The sequence below is a fragment of the Nymphaea colorata genome, chromosome 13 (assembly GCF_008831285.2).
Source record: "Nymphaea colorata isolate Beijing-Zhang1983 chromosome 13, ASM883128v2, whole genome shotgun sequence".
Taxonomy (NCBI): domain Eukaryota; kingdom Viridiplantae; phylum Streptophyta; class Magnoliopsida; order Nymphaeales; family Nymphaeaceae; genus Nymphaea; species Nymphaea colorata.
The window spans coordinates 8,741,681-8,762,896 of NC_045150.1; the positions used below are offsets into that span (position 1 = coordinate 8,741,681).

At 39.4% G+C, this 21,216-nt stretch overlaps 2 protein-coding genes across 2 annotated transcripts; one reads left to right on the forward strand and one right to left on the reverse strand.

The window, feature by feature from the left end:
• Positions 1-1,096: 1,096 nt before the first annotated feature.
• LOC116267068 (protein DOG1-like 3) lies at positions 1,097-1,957 on the reverse strand. The gene has a single exon (XM_031648624.1). The coding sequence runs from the start codon at positions 1,955-1,957 to the stop codon at positions 1,097-1,099; it is 861 nt and encodes a 286-aa protein (XP_031504484.1).
• A 7,076-nt stretch (positions 1,958-9,033) lies between these two features.
• On the forward strand, positions 9,034-12,929 carry LOC116266614 (pentatricopeptide repeat-containing protein At4g33170-like). Its single transcript, XM_031647887.2, has one exon. The coding sequence runs from the start codon at positions 9,118-9,120 to the stop codon at positions 12,208-12,210; it is 3,093 nt and encodes a 1,030-aa protein (XP_031503747.1). The 5' UTR covers positions 9,034-9,117; the 3' UTR covers positions 12,211-12,929.
• Positions 12,930-21,216: the final 8,287 nt, after the last annotated feature.

The window sequence follows — 21,216 nt, forward strand, 5'->3', positions numbered from 1 at the left end:
TCAAATAGACAACTGATTAGAGCCATCCCATCTTTTTCAAAGTATCCTTTTTTTGGTTTTTTTTTTTCAATCATTCTCTTTCCCCCGAGCCTTCCCTGCCTCCCTTTTCGAACTCCCCCATCCCACCTGCCCCATCTCCTCCACAAGTGAATTAGTTTGGATTAAATCACTCCTTCAAGATATGAGAATCATAATTGGAAAGCCTATAGAACTTATATGTAACAAAATGGTAGCTATTTAAATTGGAGCTAACCTAGTTTTTTATGAGCGGACGAAACACATCGAAGATGATTGACATTTCATTCGTGAAAAGATACAAAGTAAAGTCATATACACATCCCGTTTTTTAGCCCAAGTGGAATTGACCGACAATTTTATAAAAGCATTCTAAAAAAAAGACATCAAAGGATAGTGAACAAGTTGTCCCCAAGTGCAATTGACCAAAATTTTATAAAAGCATTCTAAAAAACAAGACATGGACGGATAGTGAATAAGTTGAGACAGATTGATATCTACCAACTAACTTGTGGGAGGGAATATTCAGCCATGGTTATCTCTTCCCATATATTTAAGAATGAATAACGTGCTTACTTTGTTTGTATGAGAGGGCAAGGATGTGTGGCATCTCCTTCCATAACTGTTAAGAGGTGCATGGAAAATCTACTGAAAAAAAATATATTGTTAATGATGAAAATGCCCTGTTTGATAATTTTTAAGACAAAAAATAAATAAAAATGTTAAAAAGACTAAAAAAACCTTTTTTTCTATATTTTCAAAAATATCAATTTATGTTCGCTACAGGCGCACGCAACTCAAATTCGATAAATGGTGTGTGCGAGAGACAGAGAGAACACCTCATCAACTTTGTGGCCAATAGGTATCCTTCATATGTTCAAGTCGTGGCTTATTCTTATTGGGCCCTTCACAACATCCTGCCAATGCCATTCTTTTTTCGAGTGGAAAATCACAGCGATGTTTACCGTAGTTTTTTGGAATCAAGGCTCAATTGCAGTTTCTCCATGATTTGGTGGTGGTTGAGAACAAATAGTAGAGAGCAGTAACAGGCAAACCGGCGATGGTCGCCGACACTTGCTATCTAAGTAGCATGTGAGCGATCCCACCTCTGCCCTTGCTCAAGCACATAGACATGCAGCTGTGCTGCGGCAATGAGCAGGTCTAGCGTCTCTTTTATGGTTAGGATCTCCACAGTCTTGGCCAGCGTGTAGAGTCGCAGCTTGTCCGCGTCTTCTATTAATCCTGCCAGCCTCCTAGCGTACATCTCCATAACAGAGTTCATCTCTCCCGCCATCTGGCCCACCGCCTGGTTCTCGCTGCTGCTGCTAGAGGCATGCATAGCCCTGGCGAGGCTAACTAGGGGCCGGTCCGCCATCGACTCCTGCAGCGTGGCCATCCCCTTGGAGAGACCGTCCTCAAGCTTAATTACCGCACTCTGCAGGTCGCTCAACCTCTGAAGCTGGTGCGCCGAGAGACCGGCGAGGTCTCTTATCTCCACGTTGCCTAGGAGGTTCCAGAGCTGGGCCTCCACCGCTTGGCCCGCCATGACGTAGACGAGGCGGATGATGAGCGACGGGCGGCAGCCGCCGAGCCACAGGTAGGAGTTGTTGAAGGAGCTGCTGCAGACGGGGGAACAAATGGCGGGGGCATCGCGCCTGGCGACGGATGCCCGCGTGCGGTTGTAGTCAAGGTAGTGCTGCATGGCGCTGGTAATGGCTCGCCGGATGGCCTGCTCGTCGTCGGACTGGTGGCTGCGGACTCGGACTAGGTCCTCCAGGTCTGATCGATGCTGGTCCATCCGCGCTAGGAAGCACTCGCGGAAGCTGCAACGGGGCTGATGCTGCTGATGCTGCTGATGCTGCTGCTGCTGCTCTCGCCTTGTAGCTTCGTCCTGCTGTTGAACGTCTCTCTGGGTATCTTGCCCTTGTTGGTTGTCCGCCATCGTGCTCTACTTCAACCAGACAGAAAGCTGCTGCTTGTCAAGCAATAAAAGTGAAGCAATAAGATCAGAAGAAACAGTCGGCGCAGCTTGTTCAGACAATTAATGCGTGATGTTAACATATTACAGTTGGAACTTCCGCCTGCATCTCTGTACGTGGGCAGCTAGTTCATCTCTACTTCTAGGCATCGTAATCATGAAAAATAATCATATTCAAGTCACCTGGTGTTTTATGCAACACGCATGAGAGAGAAATTAACCAGAGAGTTGCGTACTATGGTAATACGTTATATGAAACCTGAACACGTATGCAGTATGGTCTTGCCAAACTCGTCAGTCTGCTCACATCTAATATAATGGTATATCTCCTGGTTGTGTCGTCATATGTACACCAACTAAAGCAATACCTTTAGGTGCAATTTGGTGCTTTACATCGACAAGCCACAATAGCAGGTGGCCTTTATGACGCGTGAAGGCAGACCACCAGTAAATCAAAGGAGAGGGAATGAACAAGAGCTAAGTTGGATTACAGAGCTTGTAATTGTATGAGGAAAGGAGGTGGCAGCTCCTTAGAAGGAGCCGGGGGTTTTCGCGGACGTGCTGTGTTAGGGTGATGGATGAGCTGCGGGGCTTAGGCGGCGGGGGTTTGAATTCTGGGGTGGGAAAGGTGAGTCTATAAATAAGGCCGTGCCGGAAGATGCTGGGATGGCACGTCCCCAAGAACATGCAGTTGCGCCAAGCGTGGCCTCCGATATGCCCCTCGATTGCGTCATCTTTAGCGCGAGGCGACACATGGCCGTCGGAGAAATATATCACAGCGAACTGCTTGATTCTGAATTGTATATTCCGGGCGTTGATGATTGCGTGAACGATCGGCCTCACTCGTTCCGGTCGTTTAACTATTTTGGTATGTTCTTAAATTGTCTTCAAAAGTTGAAAAGAGAGTAAAAAAGGCTAGCCTTGTACAACCGATTCGCTCATCTTTTGCAAAGATTTTTTTGGTATCGACAGTAACACCGCCGCTGGAGATGATAACCTGAGGTCAGAGAAGTTCAGTTAATCGAGGGTGTATTTGAGGAGATAGAGTAGTACACGCTGAAATGCATCTTTGATATTTTCTTGATTCTTTTTTATTCTTTTAAAAACCTTACACAAAAAAATTGTGTACAGAGGACAACCAGTTTCTGTATTTGAAGACCAGTGATCTTAAATTCATGAACTCGAGAAGAGGCTATATCAAGCTGAAGATCTCGGGTCGAATTGAGAAACTCATCCTGTTATTTTTTGCCATGCTAGAGAAGCCTCCATATTTTAGGTCGAAGGGTGAGGTCTGATCGCATGCCCATGAACTTAAAGAACCTCAACAAGTGGAGATCATCTGGTGGTGAGGGAATTAAACACCTTGTAGAGGTACTGCACTGTAACTCGAAGCGGGTGGGGAGAAACTAAAGACAAGATGACGAAGCAAGAGTTTCATTTATAGAACTTCTTTAGAACCTTTTTTTTTTTTTTTACTTCTCCCTTTTAAGTTTTGTCCGCACATGTGGTTATAAAAACCGAAGATATGGAGAAACAGCAGCGAGCCGGTGCAACGACAAGCCCGACCGATTCGAGAAGTTTGCAATTGTAGCTCCATCCTTTTGCCCTAATATCAGAAATGGCTTAGGGTTTCGGAATTCTTTAGAGTTCAGATGAGATCTATATCATGTTGAAAGATGTGAAATTATTTTATGCTTATTTCATTCAAATGGAGAAGTTTTGAAATTGGAACAAAAGGGTATCGCTGTTATCTCATAGAACCTGACATCCTAGTTTTAAATTTGAGGGATTAAAATAAATATATGAGCTCTTACTTTCACGCTTAATTCTTTTCAAAATAACAGTTCAATTCCGTATCTCTCTCTCACTCTAGCTAGCTTTGATTTGGGGTCCACGTACAAAAAAATGATCCAAAGTGGGAACCTTTTCCTTTTTCCGGTAACCGTCTGTTCGAACATGCGGTGCCTTAAATGCAACGGTTAGGGTTTGGCGTGGGACCCCACGCTTTTCCGTCGTTTCTGAGTTAGTGGGACCCACTAGATATTTTTCTTTCGCCGTAGCTTGCCACGCGTGCGACCTTTTGCATCAACGGCCACCCTCCCCATCTCAAAGACCACCGTCTCCTGAGCGCTGCCTAGGGACACACTGTTGTTTGTTTCTCAATTCAATTTTTTTTTTCTGTCCGCTTTTATATTTACACATATATATATATATATATATATATATATATATATATATATATATATATATATATATATATATATATATAGGTAAAAACCAGATGACCAAACCTATTAAAATTAGTTATTAAATTATAAATATGATCTTAACAATGATTGGGTGAGAAATGTATATTAGGTCAGTTGTTTTCTTTTACTTAAGTAATCTTTTTTAATAGTAAAAAAATGAGCTGTTCTTATAACATCAAAATTTTGGTAGCATAAAGATCAATCGTTTTTTTAAAATGACTTGAATTAAAAACATGATTTATATTAAATTAGTGCTTATAAGGTTCATATTTTATTTAAAGCACTTTTTAAAATGAACTTCAGAGATATGTCTTTTATTGTTACCCAAGTGGTTTATACCTACTAATCACTCATATATATATATATATATATATATTACTATGATTTAAAAGATCATTCCATAATTTATAGTGCTTTTTATGGCAGCTTGTAGTACCTTTTTTGTCATTTGACAACAGATATATATACATATACACACAATTTTTCACCTCCTCTCTCTTCTCTTTGGTGAAAGATGAAATATCATGATGTTTTGGGAGCTAGAAAAAGCAAAGAGCCAATGCTTTTGGAACCTTATTAGGCTCAAGAAACCGGTATGTTTGGCAGCATTTGGAATCTTTTGGCTACAACCGCAAATGCCGTTCTGCCGATCTTTCAGAAATATCTTCCTTTTAAGAGTCAACCCGCCTGGTCGAAGATAGGCTATGGAACCGGTCGTTGCGCCCTTCTGTACTCGTTAAGACTGATTGGCCACGGAAAAGCTCTCTTGGGAAGCTCTTAACCATGCTGTGAGCAGCATCATAACTTTAGTGCAGGAGGAAGACAAATTATGCTGGCTGGACACCACTTTCAAGGATCAAATGGTGCAGATATCTATGAGCAGTTCAGGATAGGAAAGAACATGACATATTGCGAGTAAGAATCAATTCCTCATGCCAAATGGACCGTATTCTTGTTTCTTAGCCATAACAGAGCGACTCCTGACCAACGATAAGCTGCAAAAAAACTTGGATTTGTTTGCCTAGTGCCTGCTATTTATGTAAATCAGATGTTAATACCTGCTCTCATGTTTTTCTGCATTGTAAAGAGGCGGTTATTGTCTGGAAGATGATCGGGCAGAGGTTTCACATCATCTTGGGGCCCATGCAGGACATCAGGCAGCTCTTCAGATGGTTCAAGTGCTCACGGATTAGAAGATGTTGGAGGTGTAATTTTTCCATTTGCTATATGGCACCTCTAGAAAGAAAACATGATAGGGAGATAGGAGAACACTTTAACAGTTGAGAGTTTGCGATGATTTCAGAAGTTTCGTCTCAAGCTCCAATTTATCTTCCTCCATCAGAGAAGACCTGTCTATTCGGAGGCAGTATGGCACACGTCCCGAGCCTTGGCCATCATTTAATGGGGCCTGCTTCATTGTTCAGACCGCAGAAGCAGGGTAACCAGATTCTTGGCCTGAGCACAATGGCTTTTTTTACGTGCTTATGAGATGCTCTGCCGTAAGGAGGAAGTGGAATGAAATAAGCTTCTTTGCCCGTGAGTTCTAAATCACATCAATGTCTGTCCCCCATCGGAAGCTCTACGTGGTAGCTGGCCCTTTCTCTTGGCAGAACTTGCTCAAATGAACATGGTGATCTCACAAAGTGATTGGACTTCGGCATTCGTTCATCTTCTTAAGCAGTGACAAAATCATTTTCTACAATTCTAACCCCACCATAGATACTCTGAGCTTACTTGCTTCCCAAATGGTTGTTTACTCCTTTGTTGCATGGAATAATTTCTCCTGATCCTTGAGCTACTCTGGCCTGAGATTGTAGGCTTGTAGTTGGAGCCGATCCTTGATTTAGATTGTATTCTTTCACTCTCTTCTTAATAAAACGGGACGGGGGTCTTACCACCCGGCAGGCTTGCACTGGAGAAGATTCCAAAAGGAAATCACAAATTTTTAGCATTCTATAAATGATTGTGGTGAGTATTGGTCTAAGTGATCTAGAAGGGGTTAGGTGGCTAATTTGTCATTTTGAATTCTTGAGATGTAAACTCTTTGTACTACAAATAAAAAACTATCAATACATAAGTTGAAGTACAGTGAGGGCGGCACTTCAAAACATTGAAGGCAGCTATGTATCGTAAGGGGATGAAGAGTTAGGCTGAAAATTCAATCTTCGGCTGAGTGGTAGGCCTCACACCCCTGGGGCTCCCTCGAAGTATTGCTATAAAAGTATATTGTTGTGAGAGCACCTACGTTTGAATTGAATGAGACCAGCTGATAACCAAGACACCAAAGTGAATGATACCACGAATTTTGCATACCTGCGAAAATTTTCGTGTGAAAAGATTATTTATTATTCATATGTGAGCTTGCTTATTTTATGTACCCGAGATTATGAAACTTCAATAATAACTTTCTTTTGACTTCATATGGCGCGTGTAACAGGGAAGGACATTCAGATGAGAGTTCAGTTATCATATGCATTTGAGCATGGTTTATGAAGAACTCTATTGGCCATGAATTTGACCCAAGTTTTGTGATTCAATCCTTTATTGGTCTATAGTTTCCAGCCTTACTCATAAGCCTCGAGTGATATGGGTACGGAGTTTGGATTCAGTCTGCGGACCGGTTTGTTCAACGAGCCCCCTCCATGTTTTAAAAAATGTCTGTGGAGGTAAAATAAAAACTTTTCAAAATTCAGCAGTAAATTTTATTATTTTTTAAAAAACAAAGGGGAACATAGCCCCTGCTCCTCCTTCTTAGTCAAATCAGCATGCACCAGCTGTTTTTATTTTTTAGTAAATATGTAGAGATCTCGCTACCAAGTAACCAACACAGCTCTGAACCATGTGAATAAAGAGAAGGAGTGGGCTTTGGTTCTTAAGTGAGATTAATCCTCTATATGCTTTTAGATTGTGAGCAAAAGCAGAAAATATAATTTGAAATTATCCGGGCAGACCCAAGTGCAGGGGTGGAGTCAAGGGGTATCCACATAAATTTTAAAAAAATTTACTTATCCTATTTAAAAATTTTGAAAAATGATATTTGGGCCCATGTCAAAATTTATAAACTTTAATTTGACCTTGCTCATAAAAAATTTTTAGTTCAGCACCTCCAAGTGCACTAATACACATTACAATTCTCTCCAATGGAAAAACGATACAACTGCCATATACATTATATGGAGAGAGATTTACAACGAGCCTTAAATTGGCCCTCAGGAAAACCGACTTCAACTTTTTGTTCACGGACTTAAATTTAGTTGGACAAATGTTGACCATAGCTAAAGGCAGAACAGGAGCAAGTTATCGTTCTCCTTTGGGGTTCATTTCAAGCCGTTCCTAGCAAGCTCTTGCTTTCACTTTGAATTGCTTTTTTTTTTTGTGTTTGAAGCTGCCGTTTATCGTAGACATGTTTTACCGGGATGGTTTATCATTTCATTAAGGATAGAAGTAACCTTCGCACCTTTAGTTAAGGGAGAGAAGAGGTGATAAAAAAAAATGTGTGTTTTTCTTTTTTAAGCCAAGTTGAAAATTTGATAGTTTTCAAATTTAAGGGTCTCTTTGAATGAATAGAGATAATGTCTCAAATGACTTTTCCTTTTCAAGTTTTAAGAATAACTTATGAATCAAGAAACATGGCTGTTTTTTTTTTTTTTCAAAGCATGTCTCTTCAATTTCAATTTGCTTTCGAAACATTAGCCAGCTGTTAAAGGAACAATTTATGTCAGTTAAAATTTCATCATCATGCAAACACACCTTAAAGTCCGTTTGGTTGCTCTCCCCCAAAGTTGATGTGAGTTCCAGCAACACTAGTTCTGGTGTTTCATGAACTTATTATTGTTACACTCTTCCACAACACTTTATAGCAACATGTTATTATTGTTCATGAATTTATTTCAAAAGTTAAGGTAGATTCATGAAACACTATGTCACAACACGTCATAAGTTTGCATATTCTTTGAGGCAGATTCATAAGACAGTAATTGTTATTATTACCAAATGACTCTTTCGAATTAGCATGGGGAGTGAAGCTTCCATCGCTCAATACTTTCAGTGCAATCCGACAGTGAGTGCTCCCTTAATTTTGAATGCACAAAAAAATGAAGAGGGGTAGAATTGGATAACTCAATCTTGAAGGAATGGACTCCCAAGAAAGACCAACCCAGTTCACTTGGTGGCAAGTTTACATTTAGCAATGACAATGGAGTCCCAAAGGAGTTAAAAGGACTCATCAATATCTAAGACAAGTAACTCAACAGTTAGCATGCTGGTTGAATAAGAAGTTTTATAACCCATTGTTGGAAAAGACGCCCAAAAGCATCTTTTTTTGTCCCATTTTTAGGGTTTTGAACTTCTTTTGCGTATGTTAATGGTGTGCCCTTCAACTTAGAGATCACTTCTAACACCTAAGATGTAAAAACATAAAATCTACTGTGATTAAACTAAAGACCCATTTTAAACAAACCCTTAATCTGACCAACTATAATATAGCACTTCAAGCTATGCTTTAGATTGTTTACTCAAACCAAAAACCAATACACATAGTATATTCATATCATATCACTGGACGCATCCGCATAAAAAGGTATATTTTGAGAGAAAGCAACAGAAAAAGAAGGTGTGTTTTGAGAGCAGTTAAGCAAAGTAAGGATCATATGATTTATGTTGGATGAAAAATGATCTGATCTTAAATCCATAAACACTAGATCCCAAGATTTGAGATTACCGCATATCTCAAAGCCACGATGAAACAAACACAACCCAAAAATACCCGCTTTTCCAAATTCAATGGTTGGATCGTGTATCGGGTCACGCATGACCCGGCGGCGCAGGAAAGGACCGGCATCAAGGCGCGCCATTGGGGAAAGATGAAAGCTGACGATGCGAGCTCTCGATCTTCCTTCCTTTCGCTGTCTCGCTTCCGCCTCTTGCTCTCTGAGCTCCGGTGCCGTCACTCTCGCCGTCGGCAGATGGCCGGGATCAGAAGTCGAAAATCCTCGCTCTCCGAGTGCTTCCCTCTTTCCGGGAGGCCGAAATTTTCCTCTGTTTCGGTTTCTGGAAAAATCCATCGCCGAAGCGGACTCCGACCTCGGAAAGCTAGTTCACGCTCGCATTGTGACCTCTGGACTAGAATGGGATCGATTTCTGAATAATAATATTATGAATATGTATTCCAAGTGCGGACTTACGTCCGATGCGCGAAAATTGTTTGATAAAATTCCCCAGAGAGACTTGGTCTCTTGGAACACGATTCTCGCCGGGTACGCGGACGATGTTGGCGGAGCCAATGATGGGTTTCTTGTCTTTCGGCTTATGAGGCGGTCGGCTGTCTCTCCCAGCAGGTTGACGTTTGCACCGGTGCTTAAGATTTGCGGCAGGGAAGGGCTCGTCTGGATTGCAATGCACGTCCATGCTGATGCTCTTAAGTTAGGCTTCATTTCGGATGTCTTTGTCGGTGGAGCTCTCGTCAACATTTACGTAAAATTCGGTAACATCGAAGATGCACGCTTGCTATTTGACCAAATGTACGAGAGAGACGTCGTCTTGTGGAACATTATGCTTGACGGGTATGCTCAGACAGGCTGTACTCAGGAAGCGTGTATGTTGTTTTCGGAATTTTATCGATCCGGCCTGAAACCGGGAGAGATCAGTGTCTGCCATCTTCTTAATGCATTGTCTTCCTTTGATTTGGTTGATGAATGGAAAATTAAGCAGGTCCATGGATATACTTTGAAGTTCGGGATAGACTCGTATCAGACAGTGCGCGCCATGTTAGCTGACATCTACGTAAAATTTGGTTCAGAAATGTGTTTTTTCTGTGATAATTCAGACGTCGTTAGCTGGAACAAGACAATGTCTGGGTTCTTACGGAATAGGAAAAATACAAATGTATTGAAATGCTTTGTAGAAATGAAGAAATCGGGTGTAGATCCTGATTTCATTACCTTTTTGACTGTTCTTGGTTCTGTTGCTTCTGAAAATGCTCTAATGGAAGGCAAGCAAGTGCACTGCGTAATTGTGAAAACTGGCATAGATGGATGTCTAACTGTGTCGAACAGTCTAATCAACATGTATTCCAAAACGGGTAGTCTTTCCGATGCCAGACATATATTTGGTGGAATGAGGGAACTGGATTTGGTATCGTGGAACTCTATGATTTCAGCCTGCATTCAGTATGGTTGCGACGTGGAGTCAATACATTTATTTGTGGATATGCAGCGTAGTGGTGTGGTTCCTGATAGGTATACGTTGACTGCAGTTCTAAGAGCTTGCGCAACTGTCTCTTTGGGGTTAAAGTTGGGGAAGCAAGTCCACGTACATGCTGTAAAACATGGTTCTGCTTATTATGATGTTTTTGTGCTAACTACGCTGTTAGACTTGTACGCTAAGCACGGTTTAATGAAAGAAGCAATGCTCTTGTTTAGTAGAATGATTAATAGTGATGTGGCCGTTTGGAATGCGTTGCTTTCTGGGTATGTTCTTAACGAGGAGGGGAATGAGGCACTGAAACTCTTAATCTATATGCAGAAGGCTGGCATTGGAGTGAATCAGTTTACTTTGGCTACTGCGGCGAAGGCATGCAGCTTGTTAGTTTTGATTACGGAAGGAAGACAGCTCCACGCCTATACAGTCAAGCTCGGATACGAGTCAGATTTATGTGTAGAAACTGGTATTTTAGATATGTATGTAAACTGTGGAGTTACTGAGGATGCATACAAACTTTTTAGCAGTATGCAGGAGCGGGATGAAGTTGCTTGGACTACTATGATTTCTGGATGTGTGCAGAATGGAGATGATGATTTTGCTCTGCAGCTCTATTATCAGATGCAGCGCTCAGGTGTTATTCCAGATGAGTACACGTTTGCTAGCCTGATTAAAGCTTGTTCATGTTTGGCAGCGCTAGAACAGGGAAAGTTAATGCATGCAAACGCAATTAAAATGGGGATTGATTTGGACAATTTTGTTGCGACTGCCATGATCGATATGTATGCTAAATGTGGAAACATAGATGATGCATATTGTCTTTTTGAGCTGATGGAAACGGATAATGTTGCTTCTTGGAATGCTATAATTGCGGGTTTGGCACAACATGGACATGGTGAACAAGCCCTTCAACTCTTCGAGACAATGCTTCATTTGGGTACAAAACCTGATAAGGTGACATTTATTGGAGTTATTTCATCTTGCAGCCATGCTGGACTTGTGAACAAAGCCAAGCAGCTCTTTGAGTCAATGTGTAATGATTATCATATCAAGCCTGAAATTGAACACTATGCTTGCATGGTCGATGTCCTTGGTCGAGCTGGGCTGATTCATGATGCTGAGACGCTGATCAAAGACATGCCTTTTGAGGGGTCTGCTTCTATGTATAGGTCTCTTCTTGCAGCATGTCGAGTTCATGGTGCTGCAGAAGCTGGGGAGCGGATGGCGGCAAGGCTTGTACATATGGAACCGAATGATTCAGCGGCATATATTCTGTTGTCTAATATGTATGCATCTGCAAACTTGTGGCAAGGAGTGGTCAATGCCAGGAAGATGATGAAGCAAAAGGGGGTGAAGAAAGACCCAGGACATAGTTGGATTGATGTGAAAGGAAACGTGCACTTGTTTGTTGTGGATGACAAGTCTCACCCACAATCTCATGACATTTACAAGAAATTAGAGGAGTTGATTCAAAGAATTAAGGTTGCAGGTTATGTTCCTGATACAGATTTTGTGCTTTTGGATTTATCGGACGAGGAAAAGGAAAGGGCTCTGTATTATCACAGTGAAAAGCTGGCAATTGCTTACGGCTTGTTCAGCATTCCACCCCCTCTACGCATTCGTGTCATAAAGAACCTCCGAGTTTGTGGTGATTGCCACAACGCAATCAAATATATATCGAAGGTTGAAAACCGGGAAATTGTTGTTAGGGATGCAAATCGGTTCCATCACTTTACAAAGGGTGTATGCTCTTGTGGAGATTACTGGTAGCAGAAATACTCTTTGAACAGGTGATGGTGTCCTTTTGGTCCACACCTCGAAGGGGGACAGACCACGTCAGAATATACCACTTCCACTCCTGGCTTTCATTAAACAAGCACGATTGACTTACCTACAGCACGGGGCTCAGCAGCAGAGCATGACTATTTTGGTGGCAGATTAGCTTAAGAAGCACTGGTCCCGATAGGCAATAACATTCATGAGAAGGAACTCTGGGAATCCCTTACTGATTAGAAAACCTCAAGAGATTTTCTTGCTGTTGTACATATCAAACTTGTCACTGATTAGAATGCTGCTGTATGATTAGGATGTGACAGCAATTTTCTGTGCTAATTAGCATTTGGAAGATGGGGTTGGTGTTTGAACACTATCAGAATTTTGGTAGATGACCGATAAGTCAGATTCTTCTGAAATACTAGTTTCATTTAACTACCTTTGCGTGTAGTTCCAGAATCTCTCTCACACACTAACAGTTCTTGAAAACTTTGACTATGTTGTTCTCTCCATGAGGGACATGTTTCCATTTCTGGGAAAGTTTGGTTAGACACAATCAAATGCAAAAATAGCAGCCTGAGAGGTGCATCTGTTATGTGTATCTTCCGTGTCTCTATTTGTTCTAATTTATTTCACAACATCTGTAACTGTATATTCTCATTGATAAATGGTTCCACATCTTGATGTTCATTTATTTTTCTTGTCGCATCACAAAACAAAAAGTTTTGCTGTCTCTGTCCACCATGGATTAAATGGTTCTCCTTGGATTAATATGTTGTGTTTGCTCTCCTGTATCACAAAATGAAACATCTTAGATCATCTTGACATGAAACTAGTAGCATCTGAAAGAGGTTTTGATACTTTTGGCTGTCTGCAACCATATCAGAATTTATTGATATATGACTGTGCAAGAAGTTCTCAACTTTTCATGCTGCAAATAGATTTCTGATAAAATAGCTAAGGATAATTGATATGACAAACTTCAGTTTGCTGCTATTGTCAAATGACAATTCATTCCCTTTTTTTTTTTCCTTGTTTATTAGTGTAGTTGGAAATGGACATGATATCTGAAATCTTGGTGAAAGTGAAAATTCTGATATCTAGCTTACTAACTGGTCTGTTATTTTATACAGGAGCTGATATAAATGTTAATATGCAACTGTTATAATATTATGGCACCAAATGTGCTCATCTTTACTTTTAACCACCCAAGGACTAAGAATTGGATCCCTTATACATTCTTTTGGGTATATCATTTCCTCTAATGTTAGAAGAATAACTATTCCTTCAATAAGCAATTCAAATGTACCATATAAATTGTAAAAAATACTTAAACTAGCCTCTATCAAAATAGTTGGGACTATCTTAGAGCAGGGAGGCATACTAGCAGATAAAAATAACATGAACAAACATAAAAAGGAAGAAACTAATAAAAGAAATGGTCTTCAGCTAGAATGTTTGACATCTGAATACAGATTTTTCAATGTCACCTTTTACAGACATTTCATGCACGGAGCTTGTTCTCCTTCAAGTAGACAACTTCTTTCAGCCTTGCCTAATTTATTACTTTGTTTGAATGCCAGCAAAAGGTTCCTTAATGTAGCTTGAATCAAATGATAAGGAGTGTATTCCTTTTTATTATTGAAAGCCAATGAATAATTATGAGGTGCATGATTTACTTCATGGGTTCTATAATTTGTTTCCTTTGACTGGTTGTGTAGATTTTTTTTTTTTTTTGTGTTATATGCTTGCAAAGAAGAATATTTTTCTAGTTGTCTATATAAAATTGCAGGCACACTTGGAGAAGAACAATTATGGCTTAATAAAGCATGCAGCTGAAACATATGACAATCATATTGGTTGAGTCAAATTGTAAGCAGACAACGATCACTTTTATTGCAGCTCCTTTTCTCCGCGTTTTCTAGTCTCCATTCAAAATAACTATCTTGGCCCTTGGGTAAATCAAATTCTGACCAGGTTGTGTCCCAAGTCTGAGATTGTATCCAAAAGATGTGCCCAGAGATCATCATCTTCTTCAACTCGTGGTTTTTTCTTTTCCCAAATCTTGCCCCTCTTCCTAAATCCACCACTTATTCCTCTTCTTTTCTTTAATTGATTGCAGTGATTTTTCTCTCGATAGGGTTCATCCTGATCCAAACCCTAATTCTTTTATTGAATCAAATCCTGTTCTTCTCTCATCAAACCCCTAAGTGGTGCTATAGCTCAATCTACTTATTTCAAATAATCATTCGTGGTTCAAATTCTGAAATCTGCTTTTCTGAAATCCGGTTTCTGTTAATGTTGTTGGGAACTAGGCCCTCTCTCTTTCTGTCTCACTCTCAGTATCAAGAGAAGATGAAGAATATATATATATATATATATATATATATATATATATATATGCAAGGATTTTTACGTAGTTCAGAGAACAAAGTTCTCATATATCCTCGGCCACACAGGCCTAATTCTAAATCATGAATAGAGGAGATAAGTGCCCCTCTAGAGAAGTTGGCTCCACGAAAATTAGGGAGGCCTATTAAGTTGGGATCAGGATCCACACTCTAACAAATGTCAGATCTGGTTTCTCCCCATGGCACTCTTTATTTATTGATATTTGGATTTTCTATGAGGCATGTCCCTGAAATAGTGCATTGTACTAAGATCTCCCATTACAAGATGCTTGTTTTATTGCTTCAGGTCAGTCCCAAGTTGCTGAATGATCTGCTTGAAAGTTAATTGGCCATCCATTTCAACTGCTGATTAGTTTTAGTATTCTGAAAGCTTTATAGCGAAATAGAGGAGCTTGGAAAGGCAATGGAGTTTCATTATTTTGACTTACCATTACATCCTCATTGGACTATATGCTTGTTTTTCAACTATGGACTGGTCCCTCTCTTAGTCTATTGTCTCTTCAAGTTTTCTCAGTTGATTTGTCTCCGAAAAATTAAGTACTTCATTTTTTTTGACTTGGAAGAAACAAATAGTCCTAAACTTTTAGCTGAGAATATGCATTAACATGTGGATACATGTGCTTATACAGGGTTTTTGAAAGCTAGGTTCCCCTCTGTGTTGTATGTGGTGCAGCCACTGGAATGGAGTGTCTGTGAGTAAAAGGTTTCTAGCTTCTTTCCGGTAAAGCCACATCAAGCCAACAGACCCACAGTGGCAGGCTGAAGGCAGCCATAGGTCTATTTCTAAGGTGTTTCTCCTTACATGAGTTGAAGACTTAGGTGTCCAACCTACCATTAAGGAACTATACTGGTGTTTGTGCTGTTCAAAGAAAGTGACATGAACCTGAAAACCGACGCCGGAAGTTGATGCCTCAGTAGGTTGCTTAGAGAATTATCAAATTGCCTCTGCACTCTCTCCACATTAAGCGTCTCTCACAAGGTCAAGGAGTTTAGGTGCCGCTATAACTGAAACTGAGTCAAAGCAGCTAGTTTTATTCTTCATGGCATGTTAGAAGAAATTTCTACCTTCAATACATCATCCGAGGTCCAAGAACGCAGTTAACGTATTCAATAATGCCGCCAATTGCAGGTAATTAACCACTACAACAGTACACAAGGAAATTTTTTGTCACCATGCAAATACAGATGTTGCAGTTTAGTGGTCTGAAAAGATGCAGATTTTGGGGGAGTTCGGAGACGGATTTTTTTTTTGTTGGGAGGGCCGCTGTCTATTTGGTCAAACAGTTAGCAATGTGATGAAAGATCGTTAAAATACTGTTGATTGACTTCAAAGCTGTTCATTCAAAGAGATGGATAAGGAAACTGCCGAAAAAAAATTGAACAGGACGAATGGTTGTCAAGCAACGAAGAGGGCATTTAGTTTTAAATATTAGGTACAAAATGTAGACCTCTTTGTGAGCCTTTTTCTTGTCAGGCAGGTACATGGGAAGAAGAAGAAGAAGAAGAAGACTGGACATCAAGGCGCAATGGCACTCAAAATTTTGAAAAAAAATTGTAGTTTTTCTTAGTTTCAAATTCTTTTCCTCTCTTTCCCACCTTTTCAGCTGAACAAGAAAAAGAGCTCTCATCTCCCCACCCCAAATCACGGACCTTACTCTGGCAGGCCTTAATTTGGTTGGTAGAGCCCCTGGCCACCCCTAGCTAAGCAAAGGATACTCCTATGAAGAACTTCTCTATACAAAGAAACAAGACCTTCCCTCCTTTTTCAAAAAACATGATCTAACTTAATCATTTCGCAATCAGTTTTCAAAGTTTTGAAAGAAAATATTCAATTTCTGGATCAAATTCTGGCAACTGCTCTTGGACCAATCAGATGTCTTTACTAGTACACAATGTCATGAGTGATGACTGATTATCAATCCATCTTTTTGAATTAAGACTCACATTATCGGAGCAAAATATAATCATAATTGACGTCAAAAAGGTCAGGCACCCGAATCTTGCCTAGACCATCTTTTCCGTGGCATGGCAGATGCAGGGTACTTTTTCCTGGTTGGCAGCCTGGATTGTCTCCAGAGTGCTAGTAAGTCGGCGGTCAAAATCTGATTCTAACGATACTATGTATCGATTCAGTGGTGAAGCTATGTTGTAACTGGTGTGGGCAACCAGCCCATAAAATTTACTTTATTTATATATAAAAATTTCGTTACATTTCAGTTTCTTATGTATGAGTGTTCCTTAAACTTTGAAATTTAAATTTGAAGTGCCCCTTAGCCAGAATTTTTTTGCTCCGCCACTGTTTCGATCCATGGGCATCAGCCTACACACTCCATATGGACTTACTTTCACTAGTCATCAGTAAAAGAAAGTATTTTAAAATAATTTTAAATAAATGTAAATGTAAGTTTTTTTCAAAACTCGTATCGTCCCCTTATGCTTTGGACAAATTAAGGCCCGATATGATGTGCATTGGCAACATAGCCGAAGAGATACGATAATAACAACTTAACGGTACCATACAAAGGCTCACGGGCAAAATGACAGGATTGGAACGTGATTCAGCATCTTCATACCAATGGTTGATAAGCTAGATATTGTAGTACATATGTACATATTATGTTAAACTATACGTAATACATCTATACTAAGTTACAAACAGTTAAACAAAACAAAGAAACTTCTAAAAAATTTTAAAAATTCAGTCCAAACCAATGCATGATCCATCTGTACTATGAATTATGCAAAAGTATCATAAATAACATATATAACACAATACTGTAAATCTAAATTGATTTACCAACAGTTGGATAAATTCTAAATGTTAATAGCCCACTCGCCCCAAAGGAAGAAAAAAACACATCTATACCAACAATTTTATTAGAAAATAGTTACACATAATGCATTTACATTAGATTAAATACAATTAGACAGTGCCCAAAAAACCTAATGTTTAAAAGCTAACAATAATAATATCGAAAAAGAAAAGTTAAACGGGGTTGGGTCCAAGGGGGGAATATTACCTGGTCCAGGGGAGCAACCCCATTAATTAATTGAACCGCCCCTCAATTCTGGTTCGTTTGGCCCACCAGACCCTTTAGAACCAACTTCCTGGTCTTACCGCTTGCTTTCCGCATGTGACGGGCAGATTTAGTCCCAGTTGGTTTACGGAGCTTTGAAATGGTGATGATCTAAGGGCCAAACTAGGAGCATCTCATGCTGCTACACTACAAATTAATGAGGCCGTGAATGCTTCCGGCGACGAAAAGATGGAGATTTTAGAGCAGAAAAGGAAGAATCCCCGCCTTTTGATTGTTACCAGCTGTTTCCACGGCCAGCTGTGTAAGACTAAGTTTTTCAAGGAAGAGGTGTCGTTTCTCCCTGTGATCTTGCTGGGATGATTAGGACCGTTGCATGGCTGATGCTCTGGTCATGGATTCATATCCTTCTCTTGACTTTAGTCCACAACGTGCTTCTGAGAGAGTGAGAGAGAGAGAGAGAGAGAGATTGCTCACTGTTCATTGACTGTGTGAATGAAAAAGATGCTTGATTGATCAAGTGGCATGTTAGTGAAGAAAGTAAGCATAAAGCATTTGAGAGGACGAAAAAGTTACTTGTCTGTCTTACAAATTATTCTCTGTAGTATCAATAGGCAAAGAAAGTCATACGCTCACAGCTCAGATTTCAGAAATACCAAACAAAAGAACTCTGCGACCGAACTATCAAATAGAATGAGATGAGCTAGAAATTTCCGTACTTTGAAAGTTAGGACTTGAATTTAAACCTTGTGTTTTACTTGGTGGAAAAGTGCTTGCTGCCCTTCTGTCTTAGACCTTTAACATCTCTAAGTTTGCACCCAGTTTAGAACTCATAGCCTATGTAGCGTTGGCTTTCGGCCGAACCAGAACGAAATGATAGATTGATCATGCAGGAGGATTTCTTGCAGTTTCCATCGTTTAAACCCCGTACATTTCTCAGCGAAAAAATCAAATCACATTAATCTGAAACTAATTGAGCGTATAGCCTGAATTCCAGTTATTCATCTGTCGATCTCTGCGATAAGCCACTGTAACTGGTATAGCTTAATTAGGTAAATTCTAAGTGGCTCAATTATGAGAATCCATCTCTACGTACGATCAGATTTTTTTGAAGAAACATGCAAGCATATGTCTCAGGACAGGAGCGAAATTGAGAGTATTGCAGTCAGCGGCAAACGGCAGCATTCTTCGCAAACAGTAGATGGACCCTGCATATGTGTGTGTGTGCGCGCACGCCTGTGCATGTTTATGCAGTTGTTCAGCCTAATTAATACCAAAGACCAACTTTGTCAAGGGCTTGATTTCTTTTCTGCAGTGATGAATGCGAAAATAATGCCTGTTCATCCAAAAGTTCCAGGTCATGTTGCAATATTATTATTCATGACTTCTTTAGCATGAAATCCTGTAGCCAATTATGCACGATCAATATTCTTACAAATACAAAAGAAGAGTGCCCACTATATATTATATATGTGTATATGTCTCCATCAAATTCTAACTTGGGTGGTGCAAAAAAAATTCGTATATATTTTTTTTAAGTGCGAAACATAATGTGAAAACCCTTTAACTTATGAAGTTTTGGGAGAATTTGGAGTACCGACTAAGAATATAACAATCATGTCACAATTCAGAGTGGTGAAACCTGTAACCATAAATGAAATATATCGTACCAAGGTGGTGGCCTATCAGTTCTTTTCTGCATGTGAGCGATGTTTAATTCTGCATGCTTAACAGCTAATTTTCTCTCGTTGGACCCGTTATATATCAGAAATGGTAGTACATCAAAGAATATTATAAGGACAAATCCAACTGATATTTCGTAAACGTTTTTTAGTTCAGAAGATGATATATATATATATATATATATATGCATTGGGAGCAAGTTAAGTAACTGTCAAGGTCTAAATCCTCATCTACAAAACCATTGACGCCACATAACCTTTATCCCTAAAATGAGTTGAAAATTTTTAGCTCCAGGGAGTTTTAATTTTTACAGTACCATTCCTTTGGGCATAAAATGCTTTAAAGCTTATATATGGTGTGGTTTTCAGTTTCATTTATTGGTAGATTTGTTTTTTTTCCATCCACAAATCCAGGCAAAGTGATTTCCTGTTTTCTGATTGAACTTGATCTCCATCTGATGCATATGTAAGGATATTTCCGTGTTTTTTCACCTTCATTTTTGGGTTTGCTTTCAAACTGAAAGTGGGGAGGGTTGTTGTGATAAAAGGTGAGACAAAGATAGGTGAGACAGAGAAAGGAAAAAAGTAGTAAATGAGTTAAGCCAAGAAACTGATCTGTTTGAACCCGTTGTTTGTACCGGTTTGCGCTTGCTTGCTTACTTTCTGTACATAACTCTTCGTTTTTTTCATCCTGCACCCATTATCCATGCCAATTATAAGAATGAGAAATAAAACATATAATCTTATGTTTAGATTAGATTTTAATGCCATTAATTTTAAGGTCACGATCAAATCTAAGTAGAGCAACTGAATGTTTTTGAATCTTATAGGTTCAGGTACTCTTGCTCATCTATAATTTGATTTGTGAAGAAATAGGACACATAGTGTGTGTTGAAGAACTATAGAAGGCACTAGGAAAATGAGCAAAGCTGGTTTCGTTTCGAGCATAGTTTTTTAAGTCTCTCTCTTTAGGATATGCAAGAAAATGGAGAGATGGTTACGAAGATAAAAGGAAAAGTTAAAAGGACGTGAAAGAAAAAGCAGGTGACTGTAAGGAGTTGAAACATCAATCTCAAAATGGGATTAGATGATCTCATTTCCTATGTTATATATTCTAACGGCTATATATGTATAGAGAGAGCGTCCTTTTCTGAGTTATTGTTAGTTGGAAAATCAACATTATGCAGACCTGCATGGGCAAAAACAAAAAAGTTATATATAATGAATGTCTATTCCATGAGTAGAAGTTATAGTCATAGCTTTCGTATCTAACAAAAAGATCATTTGGAATTCCCTCGAACTACCACCATCTGAATATATGGAAAAAGAATAAACTCACCAAAAACTTTGGCAATATTTAAAACCGCACCTACGTAAGCTAAAACAAACTATTTTAAGGTAAATATCTCAAGATCTTAAACTTAAAAATATATGCAAATACTCGGCCTATGAGCAAAAGTTAAAAACAGATTAATATATTGCTAATAATCTATTATACTACTGATAAAATTGTAAACTTCAAAACATATGGCCATACTTTGAAAATAACTTGTGCTTTCTGAAGTAATCACACCGCTAGCTGTTTGAACGCCTTGCTGCAGAATGACGGTATCTTCCAAAGAAATGGCCAACAGCTGTGACTACTGGGCTTAGTTAACCACTCGGGAGACTTCCACCAGATGCCAACTCTAGTACTCGGAGGCTGACACTTCTCTATATTAATTAAATTTTCTCCTGAAGAAGAAATTTCTGTATCTTATGTCTGCAAATGTGTATTCTTAACAATAACTGTCATCATCACAATTACTTTCTCACCTTCTTTCTTAGTTTTTCAAGTGGTAGAAATGCCACAGTTGCGAGAATTTATTAGAATTT